This window comes from Lithobates pipiens, unplaced genomic scaffold (genome assembly GCF_037356315.1).
Source record: "Lithobates pipiens isolate NorthernLeopardFrog02 unplaced genomic scaffold, aLitPip1_a1.2 Scaffold_16, whole genome shotgun sequence".
In the NCBI taxonomy this organism is placed as follows: Eukaryota; Metazoa; Chordata; class Amphibia; order Anura; family Ranidae; genus Lithobates; species Lithobates pipiens.
The window spans coordinates 160,956,603-160,969,283 of NW_027507748.1; the positions used below are offsets into that span (position 1 = coordinate 160,956,603).

The 12,681-nt window shown below is 41.6% G+C and overlaps 1 protein-coding gene across 1 annotated transcript in view; it reads right to left on the reverse strand.

The window, feature by feature from the left end:
* Positions 1 to 12,681, reverse strand: part of SMS (spermine synthase) — a 294,657-nt gene that overhangs the window by 149,289 nt on the left and 132,687 nt on the right. Inside the window, exon 3 of the mRNA XM_077480709.1 lies at positions 4,250 to 4,340. Within this exon, the coding sequence (XP_077336835.1) occupies positions 4,250 to 4,340 (91 nt within the window). The remainder of the gene's footprint in view (positions 1 to 4,249; positions 4,341 to 12,681) is intronic.

Here is a 12,681-nt window from a genome sequence, read left to right on the forward strand (position 1 = left end):
ACAAACTAGAGTTCCGAGAATTCCAGTCTCCTCGTTTCCTCAGATCAAATGTTCCCAAAGATCCAGAGAAAAAGACGTTTCTCTTTCAAGCATTGGAGCGACTTTTGTCACAAAAAGTAATCATGGTGGTTCCCATGGAAGAGCAGGGGTTGGGGTTTTATTCAAACCTTTTCACGGTGCCAAAGCCAAATGGAGATGTCAGACCCATCCTGGAACTCAAAGATTTAAAACGGTTCCTAAAAATTTGATCTTTTCGCATGGAATCAATCTTATCGGTCTCCATTCTACAAGGAGGAGAATTTCTGGCATCAAGGGACATCAAGAATGCATACCTGCATGAAACTATTTTCCTCGCTCATCAGAAATTTCTGCGTGTCAAAGTGGAAAAATGTAATTTTCAGTTTGTAGCTCTACCTTGCGGTCTAGCTACTGCACCTCTGGTGCTCCTCTGGCCAGATTAAGGGCCCAGGGTATAACGATTATAGGTGACCTTCTCTTAATAGGCCGGTCAGTAGCCCGCTTAGACCAAAGCTTGGTCACCACAGTCAACTATCTGGAATACCAGATAGTCTTCTTTAAAACCAGTAAGAAGTCTAGAGTACTTGGGTCTGGTTATAGATATAGATACAACCCAGAAGAGGGTGTTTTTACCCCAGGCAAAAATCAGCACCATAAAGGAGCTGGTTCAGGTAGTCAGGGCAAAGAAGGGTTCTTCTGTTCGCCTTTGAATGAGGTTGTTGGGAAAGATGGTGGCTTAATTCAAAGGGGTTCCCTATGCTCAGTTTCATTTGAGACTGCTGCAAAACAGTATCTTGTCTGCCTGGAACAAGAAAGTCCAGGCACTAGATTTTCCAATGCACTTGTCGCCAATAGTGCATCAGAGCCTCAGTTGGTGGTTGGTACCCGAGAATCTGCAGAAAGGGAAATTGTTTTTACCAGTTACCTGGAAGGTGGTAACAACAGATGCCAGCCTGTTGGGTTGGGGAACAGTTCTGGAAGAGACTGTGCAAGGGAAATGCTCCAAAACCGAGAGGAACTTACCCACCAACATTCTGGAGATTCGGGCAGCATACCTAGCCCTAAAGGCCTGGACATTTAGGTTGCAATGTTGTCCTGTCAGGATCCAATTCCGACAATGCCATAGCAGTGGCTTATATCAATCACCAAGAGGGCACCAGGAGTCGTGCAGCCCAGGGGGAGGTAAACCAGATCCTAATCTGGGCAGAAAAGCATGTGCCGTGCATATCGGCAATCTTCATTCGAGGGGTAGAGAACTGGCAGGCGGACTACTTATGTCACCAGCAGTTGTTCCCAGGGGAATGGTCTCTTCACCCCAACATTTTCCTGGCTATATGCCAAAGATGGGGGATCCTGGACGTAGATCTGTTTGCATTCAGGTTCAACAACAAGATTGACAACTTTGTGTCAAGAACAAGGGATCCACTTGCATGCGAGACAGATGCGTTGGTGACTCCGTGGGATCAGTCCTCACTGATTTATGCATTCCCTCCTATTTTGCTGCAGGATCAAGCAGGAAAAGAAGTCTGTGCTTCTGGTGGCACCAGCGTGGCCCAGAAGATCTTGGTATGCAGAAATGGTAAAGATGGCGGTAGGGCCCCCATGGACCCTACCACCACATCCGGACCCGCTATCGCCGGGACCAGTGTTCCATCCTACCTGACATTCTGAAGAATCGTGGGCTTTCAGGTTCAGTAATTTCTACATTGATTAATGTCTCCTGGTGTGAATCCAGGAGTTGGCATCTCAAAAAGTATGTCATAGGGAGTATCCTTGCTTTTCTGCAAATGGGGTTAGAGGTGAAGCTGGCCTTGAGTACCATTAATGGCCAGGTCTCGGCCTTGTCAGCATTGTTTCAACATCCGCTTGCTTGGCATTCTTTGATCCAAAGCTTTATACAGGGGGTAACGCGACTTAATCCACCAGTTAGAGCTCCCCTGAACCCTTGGAACTTGAATTTAGTTCTGTCGGCATTACAGAAACAGCCTTCTGAGCCGATACAACATATTCCCTTGGTCCTTTTGACAAGGGAGATAATTTTTCTGGTAGCCATTTCTTCTGCAAGAAGGGTATCAGAATTGGCAGCTCTTTCTTGGAAAGAGCCATATTTTATTATTCATAAGAATAGAGTAGTATTGCGTCCTCATCCCAGCATTCTACCGAAGGTGGTTTCGGGTTTTCATCTAAACCAGGATATTGCCTTCATTTTTTCCAGAACCCTGTTCTACGGAAGTAAAGTCCTATTTGGAGGCGACAAGATGGATGTTTTGTTTTTGTTGCCTAAAGGTCCTAAAAAAGGACAGGCAGCTTCAAAATCTACTATTGCTAAGTGGATTTGGCAGGTAATTATTCAAGCTGATGGTTTGAAGAGGAAAGTTCCATCTTTTCAAATCAAAGTGCACTCCACCAGAGCTGTTAGTGCTTCATGGGCAGTGCATCACCAGGCCTCAATGGCTCAAATCTGCAAGGTTGCAATTTGTTCTTCAGTCCATACATTCACCAGATTCCATCAAGTGGATGTGAGAAGGCATGAAGATATTGCCTTTGGGCGCAGTGCGCTGCAGGCAGCGGTACAAGGTCCTCAGGTCTGATTACACTGTACTTTTGTTTATGTCTCCCTCCCCTCAGATGTAATTGCTCTAGGACATCCCATTCAGTAAATACTGTGGCTCTGTGTTCCGTGATGTACTAAAAAGAAAATAGGATTTTTATAACAGCTTACCTGTAAAAATCCTTTTCTTCAAGTACATTAGGGGACACAGAGGTCCCTCCCCTCTTCTAATAAACGTATATTACTTTTCTACAAAACTGAAGCGCTCCCAATAAGGGGAGGGGTTATAAAGGGGGCTAAATTTCTTGCCCAGGGTGTGCCAGTGTCCATCACCTAGTGGTGCCTATATAACCCATTCAGTAAATACTGTGGCACTGTGTCCCGTGATGCACTCGAAGAAAAAGATTTTACAGGTAAGCTATTATAAAAATCCTATTTTTTTCCTTTTTTTTTATCCTTGGGATGGAGAAGTCTTATCATGACAAAAAGTTTGATTTAATGCTGAATACGTTGGGTGTCATACTCACTGTAGATAAGGGTGTTTTAATTAGGTGGAAGAATAGATAATAACTTTTACAAATATTTTTTAACATAGGAATTCTGGTAATTAAGAAGTTTGTCTGATTGCAAGACAAGTGACAAATGTATGGTTAGTTACAGTAACATAGGTCTTAGCAACCAATTATATTGTTCCTAATATTCTTGCATTTCGAAAAATTATATAAATTGCACTCGCATGCCCCTATGCTTTTGAATATGGTCTAACTTATTCCCAGTTGTTAATAAATCTGCATCATTGAAGGTCCTGCCTGGTCCAATACATCATTATTTCTACTTTAACCCCCTTAAACTCTCTTATGGTTCCTTCCTCTATCACAACTAATGCTTAAAACAATGATGTCATTAAGCACAGATGAGCTGTGACAATACTCCCTCAGTCATGTGACAGTGATTGGGGCTATAGATTGGTTGCTAGGCCAAAGCACTATCACATGCTCCCTCTTACTCAAAAGCACCAGTTAGTGTCGCCAACTCTGACATAGGAAGGAGGGGTGAGGGAACACAGGCAAGGAAGAGGAGTATTCGGTAGTCCAGATGGGAAGGAGGTTGGGGGCCCTTTATAGAGATACTGTATATGGAGACAAACTATTCAGGTAGCACCATGAAAATGTGGAAAAATAAATATGTATTAATAGTGCATGAAGAGCAAGAACCAAAAGCAATCTTTCTCATCCAGGGTTCCTCTAGAGGTTTCTAGGGATTCATTGAGCAAATTATGACTCACAGATACATTCCCACCGACACCAATGATCTTTTTAGCTATTGTATGAGGGCAATTCTTCTCACTGGCCATCTAAATAACGTATAGTGAGGCAAACAGAGTAAATTAGGAGGAGTTCCCCGAGACGAAAAACATTTTTTCCAGTGTTCCTCCATGTTAAAAAGGTTAGGAAAGGCCAATACAGAGTCAAGGTCACAAGACAGCTTTTAATACTTGTTATTTTTTCTTTTTAAAATGACAGTATGTTATTGCTACGGTATATACAGCATTCATCAGCTTAGTGAGATAATCTTCCCTTGGATGAATGTGATCTTGGCACAAATTATCATTTTTGGGAGAAGTGATCAGATTACAAACATGTGGTGCACATCTAATATCTTAGGACATTATATACATACTTCATGAACAGATTCATTCTCCTTCGGCTCATCACGATTTTGGAGATCGAACAGTACTAAGCCATGTTGATAAATTCTTAAGGTAGCAAAGCTGAAAAAAAAGACACATATGTAAATGTATGATCTATTTCGGTTTGCAGTAACAACCTTACTTTTAGCCTGGATGTGATTTTTTATCATGAAAATACATGCTAATTCTAGAAGTAAGGGTAGATTTACACTTTGGGACATTGCTTGCTTTCCTCCATGCTAGTGTGGGCTTGTCTACCATAACACCTATGTGTCTTATCCTTCATATGTACTGTGACCAAAAAGTTTCCGCACTGAAGCTAGAAAAGAGCTCAAAATAAACAATGATCTGAGTCTGGAAAATACAGTTCTCCTTTCTGTACTTTCCAGGCAGCTAAATGGTACAAGTGACATGCTCCACTTATCTATATTGTTGAAAGGAGCTGCCATAAAGACACAGAGCAGGGAACCCACAGCAGACACCGGCATGCACGTGGATACACTGCTATCGTCTGTGCCTGCATGGACCCTTAATGAACTTTAAACACACCTCTCATTGGTGCTGTAAAGGCCACCTAAATGCTTAGGAAGTACAGACTGGAGGGAAGGAGTAGCAGTTGCTCCCAAGAAACAGATTTCTTCTTCTACAGCTATCCCCCACCCCTTTGCTCGAGTTTAGAAAAATTAAAAAGGAGTTCTGTTTCCAGTCTGGGGGGGGGTGTAAGAAACAACCATCAAGAAGAAACATTTTGCTGAAAGAATCCAGAAAGACGCAAGCAGTATTTTTTTTTTTTTTCTTACACCTGTGGATACCAATCTTTTCTTCACTAAGCGCATTTTCCCTGGTTGTTTTGGACCTTATTTACACAGACACTAGCAGCACAAAAATGTTTATGAAAAATCAATGAGCCTGCAATGACATGGTAAGAAATTGGGGGGAGATTTACTAAAATTGGTGCACATAGAATCTGGTGCATAGTAACCAATCAGCTTTTTGGTGTTATTGTCAAGCCTTAATTGAGCAAGCTGAAGTTAGAAGAAGATTGGTTATTATGCAGAGCTGCACCAGCTTTATTACATCTCCCCAATTGCAAGCAATATTTGGAGTGCCATAAGGAAACTTTTCATTGAACACTGATGAGTATGGAGCCGTATCAAAGTTGGGGAGAGGTAAGATTCTTGCAAAGGTGTTGGCGATCCGACTGAATGAGACTATTGTGTCACTTGTGCACTCTGACCAAGCTGGTTTCATGCCGAACAAGTCAACTGCGACTCATTTGAGAAGGCTTTTCCTTAACATACAGTCCACAGTTGACAATGTTGGCAACAAGCCATTGAAAACCTTAAACGCCACAAAGGCTTTTGATAGCATTGATTGGGCATACATATGGGCGGGACTAGAACGCTTTGGGTTTGGTCCACACTATATTTTGTGGGTAGGCCTACTTTATGCTGAACCACAGGCTGTGATTAGGGCATTTGGGAAAATACCTCACACTTTTGCTCTGAGGAGTGGTACTAGACAGGGATGTGCTCCATTACCCCTCCTGTTTGCATTGGCAATAGAGCCTTTGGCGATTAGGATCAGATCCCACCCCGGCATTGCAGAATAAGTTCAATGTACCATTATGTATGCACTTTTATTATATGCCGCTGCAGCATGCAGTTAAGGCACAGAGTAAATCCTCTGAATGGCACTCGTCACCCACTCCGTTGTTCAGTCTCATTAGGGATGTTGAATCCTCCAAAGGATTTATTTCACAAGGTTATGCCATGCTTTCACAGTCCTACCTGAGTCGGCATTCCTTGAGTGATGGATCATTGGGAATGAGATGTTGGCCATCTGGAAGGTGAAAAATGGGAGGAAGCCTTTCAGGCTGTGGTCACGTGCTCTTTAAATGTATTGCGAAAGTTAACGCAACTGTATATTCTTCAAAGGGTGTATTTTACTCCTCTCAGGCTCCACTTGATGGGCCTAAGAACAGACTTTATTTGTACAAGGTGTTAGCAGGACTATGGTGACCACATACACCTTTTGTGGTGGCGCCCAAAACTTAATTCCTACTGTGCAGGAGTGGTACATAGGATCAACTGTGTCTTTCTGGTGGTCCTTCCCAAAGACCCAAAGGTCTGCTTATTGGGTATATTGGATCAGAATGACTGGGAGGTGTATACCACAGGGGCTATCCTTAGAGCTTTGTTCGAGACACGCAAAATGATCATGGAATATTGGAAGTCAGAGGTCCCCCCTACCATGAGGGAGTGGGTCAAGAATATTGGTGAACTGTTAAGAATGGAAAAGCTTATATACTAACATAGGGGAAATGAGCATAAATCTGAGAGGGTATTGGCACCGTGGTTGGATGTTCTGGGGGTTTCTCTGGTGGATTTGAGCATGGATAGGCTACTTGGGCTCAATGCTGGCTAGTTTTATGTATCTCTGCAGGGTCTATTGACAGAGTACTCAGGTGGGGATGGTTTGTCTGTGTATGGTGCAAAATTTACTGTTGCTTGGTCCCCTGTTTAGGCAAGATGTCTTGTTTACTGTATTAACAGTCTTACTGGTTTGCTAAAATTGTCATTAGTGGCGGGTGTGTTTCTGCTGGGCTTTACACTGAAATGTACTAATCGGCATTGTATGTTGATGTATCTTTAATAAAAATCTTTGTTGGATAAAAAAAAAAGAGGCACTAAACAGGCATCACAATCATGTTCTGAGAAACCTTTTTGAACACCTGTGCGATCAAGGCTTTGGTGTTTACTTCTGCCTGACTGGCTCTAAACGGGTACGTTAATCTGCCCATGCTTGAAATATTAGGAGGCTTGCAGACAATCGGAGAAAGACAGAAATGTAGGCATGATTCCAAATGTCTGTGGATGTAGCCTGAAGCATACACATGGATGCTTGGTTAACCCAAGTGTTAAAGGAACTGAAAACCCTAGAGGTTTTTTACCTTAATGCATTCTATGCATTAAGGTGAAAAACTTTCTGTAGTGCAGCACCCCACCCCCACCCCCAGACCCCCCCCCTTTTACTTAATTGAGCCCGATCGTTCCAGCAATGGGGACAAGCACAGCAGATCCAGCTGTCTCGGGTCCTCAATGGCTCCCGCTGCTGTCAATCAAATTCAGTAACAGGGGATCCGTGGGAGTCCTGCTGTCTCTGTCAATGGACACAGCAGCAGGATTTGTGAGCGCGCCCGCATGAGTGCCCCCATGAAATGCAGTTCTCATGGGGGCACTCGAGAAGAGGAGGAGCCAGGAGTGCAACTGAGGGACCCCAGAAGAGGAGGATCTGGGCCACTCTGTGCAAAACCCTTGCACAAGAGGAGGTAAGTTTGACGTTATTTAAAAAACAAACAAAAAATAAAAACCTTTACAACCCCTTTTTAATGTCTATGCTATGGATAGAAGGAAGGGACATGGCTGGATTTACATTACTGGAGCTTGTATAGACACAACATTTGGCATCTTAGCAGCCCCCTTCTGCTAGGATCAACTTTTTTTTTTTTTTTACACAGATCAAACTCTGGCTTAGTATTTTATGACAATGTGTAATTAAGCCTATTTGAGATAACAGCATTTCCACTGATGTTGGAAAACAGAATGAAAAAGAAGCCCCTTGTGTCTGTAAGCACAGTCATATACCAGCAGACCAATTGTTTTCTAAAGCTAGCCATATACCAGTTAAAGGTTCATTAAAAAAAATTAGTTGAAATTTAGTTTGATGTTAATAGGGTCAAATCAATTACCGAATTTGACCATAGTGATAAATAAAATCGAAGGAGCAGGATGGATAATTTTTCTCAGACAATATAAATTCTAACAGTGAAACGTGGTCTTTATTTGGTAAATTCCATTCACTCCAAACTCGAATGCTAAAAGCAAATTACATTTTGAAGAACTTTTAAATGACATTCATTAGAGATCAAGTTATTGTCAAATGTACTGACATTTTTCACAAAAAAAAAAAAAAAAAAAAAAAAAAACTACCAATGTATCGCCAGCTAAAGAATAAAAATGCGTTGTAATCCACAATCCACAGATACAGCGATGCTCACCCGATCTGCACTGGGTCTTAATTGTGACAATTTTTTGCAATCCTTTACCCATTGTTCACTCATATGGGCACTGGTTTTCTAAAGGACTAAAACAGAAGTTTTTACCTCTGAAGTTGTCATCACATATCCCTTGTTGAATATTATGTAATTCACCAATTAACCACATGCCAAACAGAACGGCTCAGCTGGAAGAAACAACGTTATGTAACGTTGCTTCGCCTTGTGGCCACTAGGGGTGCGCTTGCCCCCCCCCCCCAGTCGCTGCGAGTGCCCGGTGGTATGAACAGATGATCTGTTATCTCCTCTGCACAGTCTCCATTCCCATTCAGTTAGAACACAAACTAGGACACACTTAACCCCTTCACTACCCCCTAGTGTTAACCTCTTCACTGCCAGTGACATTTTTACAGTAATCAATGCATTTTTAATTGCACTGATCACTGTATTAATGCCAATGGTCCCAAAAATGTGGCAAAATTGTCTGACATGTCAGCCATAATGTGGCAGTCACAATAAAATTCGCAGATCGGCGCCATTACTAGTAAAAAAAAAAATTAATCATAAAAATACTATAAATCTATCCCCTATTTTGTATATAAGTTTTGCGCAAACCAATCAATATATGCTTATTGCGATTTTTTTACCAAAAATATGTAGAAGAATACATATCACCCTAAACTGAGGGAAAAAAATTGCTTTTTTTATACATTTTTGGGGGATATTTATTGTAGCAAAAAGTAAAAAATGTGTTTTATTCAAAATTGACGCTTTTTTTTGTTTATAGCGCAAAAAATAAAAACCACAGAGGTGATCAAATACTACCAAAAGAAAGCTCTATTTGTGGATAAAAAAGTAAATTTTGTTTGGGTGCAACGTTGCACAACCGCACAATTGTAAGTTAAAGCGACGCAGTGACGAATTGCAAAAAGTGCTCTGGTCAGGAAGGGGGTAGAATCTTTCGGGGCTGAAGCAGTTAATGATAAGGAAATGATCACCTGCAATGTATTTTTAGAGTAAACATTCATAAAAGATAACAAGGCTCAAGTCCTAGTTAATACTGATAGAGTTATTTCCCCGACACCTACAACTGCTGCCAGAAGGCACTTGAGATAAGAAGATTTATATGTCTGTGGCATGTAATATAAAAAATTTTTAAATGGAGTGTGCAGGCTCTTGAGACTAATTATAAAGTTCTAACGCTTTTTACTGGCTAAAATATCCAGACATGTGCCTGGGTATTCTTCCTTGCGCTTCAAAAGCTGTGCTCAGAAAAGAACTTCGTCCATATTTGATGGACCTGTTCAATGGTTGAAAAATTTTGGGTGTTAACCTAACATCCCACCAACCTCCACAAAACCGAACTTAAACTGATGCTACATGTTCTTACAGAAGCAACAATCTACAGCCTGGAAAACAGCCACCCTTTCAACTGTTGAAACTAGATTTTGAATTACCCAAATAATGATCCATGAGAAAAATGAAAAAAATGGACAAATACCTAATGATCTGGCAACCCTGGATTACACATTTCCTACTCCCTGGCTTTGACAAAAGCCTATTGTACCTGTACCCTTTTACTTTACCTCCCATCCTTTCTCACAGTCTGCGAGAACCACTTCCCTTACCTAGAAATAGATCTTACAGTGCCTTGCAAAAATATTCACCCCTCCTTGGTATTTTTCGTGTTTTGTTGCATCACAGCCTGGAATTAACATGGATTGTTTGAGGATTTCCATCATTTAATTTACAGAACATGCCCACGACTTTGAGGGTGTTTTTTTTTTATTTTGTTTTTTCTTGTGAAGTAAACAACAAATAGGACAAAAAAACAAATAGGACAAAATAACAGAAAAAGTCAATGTGCATAACTGTTCCCCCCCTAAAGTCAATACTTTGTAGAGCCGCCTTTTGCAGCTATCACAGCTCCAAGTCACTTTGGATAAGTCTCTACGCTTGACACATCTGACCACTGGGATTTTTGCCCATTCCTCTTTACAAAACTGCTCCAGCTCCTTCAAGTTGGATGGTTTGCACTTGTGAACAGTAATATTTAGGTCTGACCACAGATTTTCTATTGGATTGAGGTCTGGGCTTTGACAAGGCCATTCCAACACATTTACATGTTTCCCCTTAAACCACTCAAGTGTTGTTTTAGCAATGTGTTTGCAGTCATTGTCCTGGTGGAAGGTGAATCTCCGTCCTAGGCTCAAATCACACACAGAGTGCTACAAGTTTTTCTCAAGAATATCCATGTATTTAGCACCATCCATTTTTCCCTCAACTCTGACCAGTTTCCCAGTCCAGACTGCTGAAAAACATCCCCACAGCATGATGCTGCCATCACCAAGTTTCACTGTTGGGATGGTGTTCTTTGGGCTATGTGATGTGTTGGGCTTGCGCCAAACATAGCGATTACTTTGATGGCCAGAAAGCTAAATTTTAGTCTCATCAGACCAGAGCACCTACCTCCATACATTTTGGGAGTCTCCCACATGCCTTTTCGCAAACTCAAAACGTGCCATTTTGTTTTTTCCTGGAAGTAGTGGTCTTCTTCTGGCCACTCTGCCATAAAGCCCAACTCTACGGAGCGTACAACTTATTGTCCTCCTATGTACAGATACTCCAGTCTCTGCTGTGGAACTCTGCAGCTCCTTCAGGGTTACCTTAGGTCTCTGTGCTGCCTCTCTGATTAATGCCCTCCTTGCTTGGTCCGTGAGTTTTGGTGTGCAGCCGTCTCTTGGCAGGTTTGCTGTTGTGCCATGTTCTTTCAATTTGGCTCCTAGGGATCAAAGATTTTTTTTTATAACCTAACCCTGACTTGTACTTCTCAACAACATTGTTCCTTACTTATTTGGAGAGTTCCTTGGTCTTCATGGCAGTGTTTGGTAAGTGGTACCTCTTTCTTAGGTGTTGCAGCTTCAGCGGCCTTTCAAAAAGGTGTGTATATGTAATGGCAGATCATGTGACATTTAGATTCCATACAGGTGGACATCATTTCACTAATTATGTGACTTCTGAAGGTAATTGGTTTCACCAGAGCTTTTTATGGGCTGCATAAGAAAGGGGGTGAATACATATATGAATACGAATACGCACATACCAATTATCAGTTTTTTATTTCTGAAAAATATTCTCATGTATATTTCTTTTGTTTGTGTTGGTACGACACAAAAAAAGTGGAGAAACAAAAAGTGTCCCCCCCCCCCCCCCACCCAGAGTGGACACAGAGGGCAGTTTTAGCGGTTTTAATCCACCTCGTGTGTCCCCTGTTTTGCCCTGCTCCGTACTTCTGATCAGGGTGGGCATTTTGTTGCCCCGCCTGGCTGGTTATTGTGGGCTGGTGTATGTCTGTGCTGCTGGTGAGTTCTTGGTACATGTCGACCATGGACCTTCTCATGCATGCGCATGATGTCATGATGCTGTATCATCATGCTTGCCGTTGGCAGCAGTGTGGCATCCCTATCCCTATGGGCTGGTGGGGGAGGTGTACACACCACAAGGACTCCTAGGGAGCTGGGAATTTGGCGTGGCTCATCACACTCTCGACCAGCCCTTGTTACGCACATCCCTTGACTAATTGAGTCATTATAAATATGTTAGGAGGTGCCATGCTAGTACCGTTTGCCTCCTTGCCAGGATCAGGAATGTTGTGCCCACCCTTGCATATGATTTGTGAGTTTATGTTTCTGCCCTTTTTAAAAACTTTCTAGAGTGTCCTCGTTTGTTTTGGGACATTACTAAGATTGGTGTTTCCAGTTGTAATTTTGACATCTATTCACACCTATTTTTGATGCCATCAATGATCATTTTGGTTGGTATCTCACTATATGTTTTTAATTTATGGATATTTTTACATTTATATTATAAGGTTATATATTTTTTTTAGATTCTTTATTTTAATTATATTTTATCTTGAAACTGTGAAGTTCATATTTATCTCCTTGCTGTATCCTGTCATCTAAGATTTTCATATTTATTTATTTTTTTTGTCATTTTGAGAATAATTGTTATAGAAGTCTGGCAACCTGTATATACTATAACATTTCCCCTTTTGTTTTCACTTTGACCTTGTTGTGAATGTTGGCTTGCTTTAGCTGACCGTGGGGAGCCATCCTGGCCTCTTGTGGGATTTGATGTCGGGCTCTTTTGGGTCTTGGGATCCTTTAGGTGCGGTTCACACTGATACAGTACGAATGGATGTGATTTCACAGTGCAATTTGCGTTTTGAAAAGTGCAAATGTATTGCAATTTCTGAGGGGACTGGACATTCAATTTGCACCACAGCAAACTCGCACAGGACCCTTTTTTTTTTTTTACCGCACTGATGTGAATGGCTTTCATAGAAAACAATATATTTTCAGA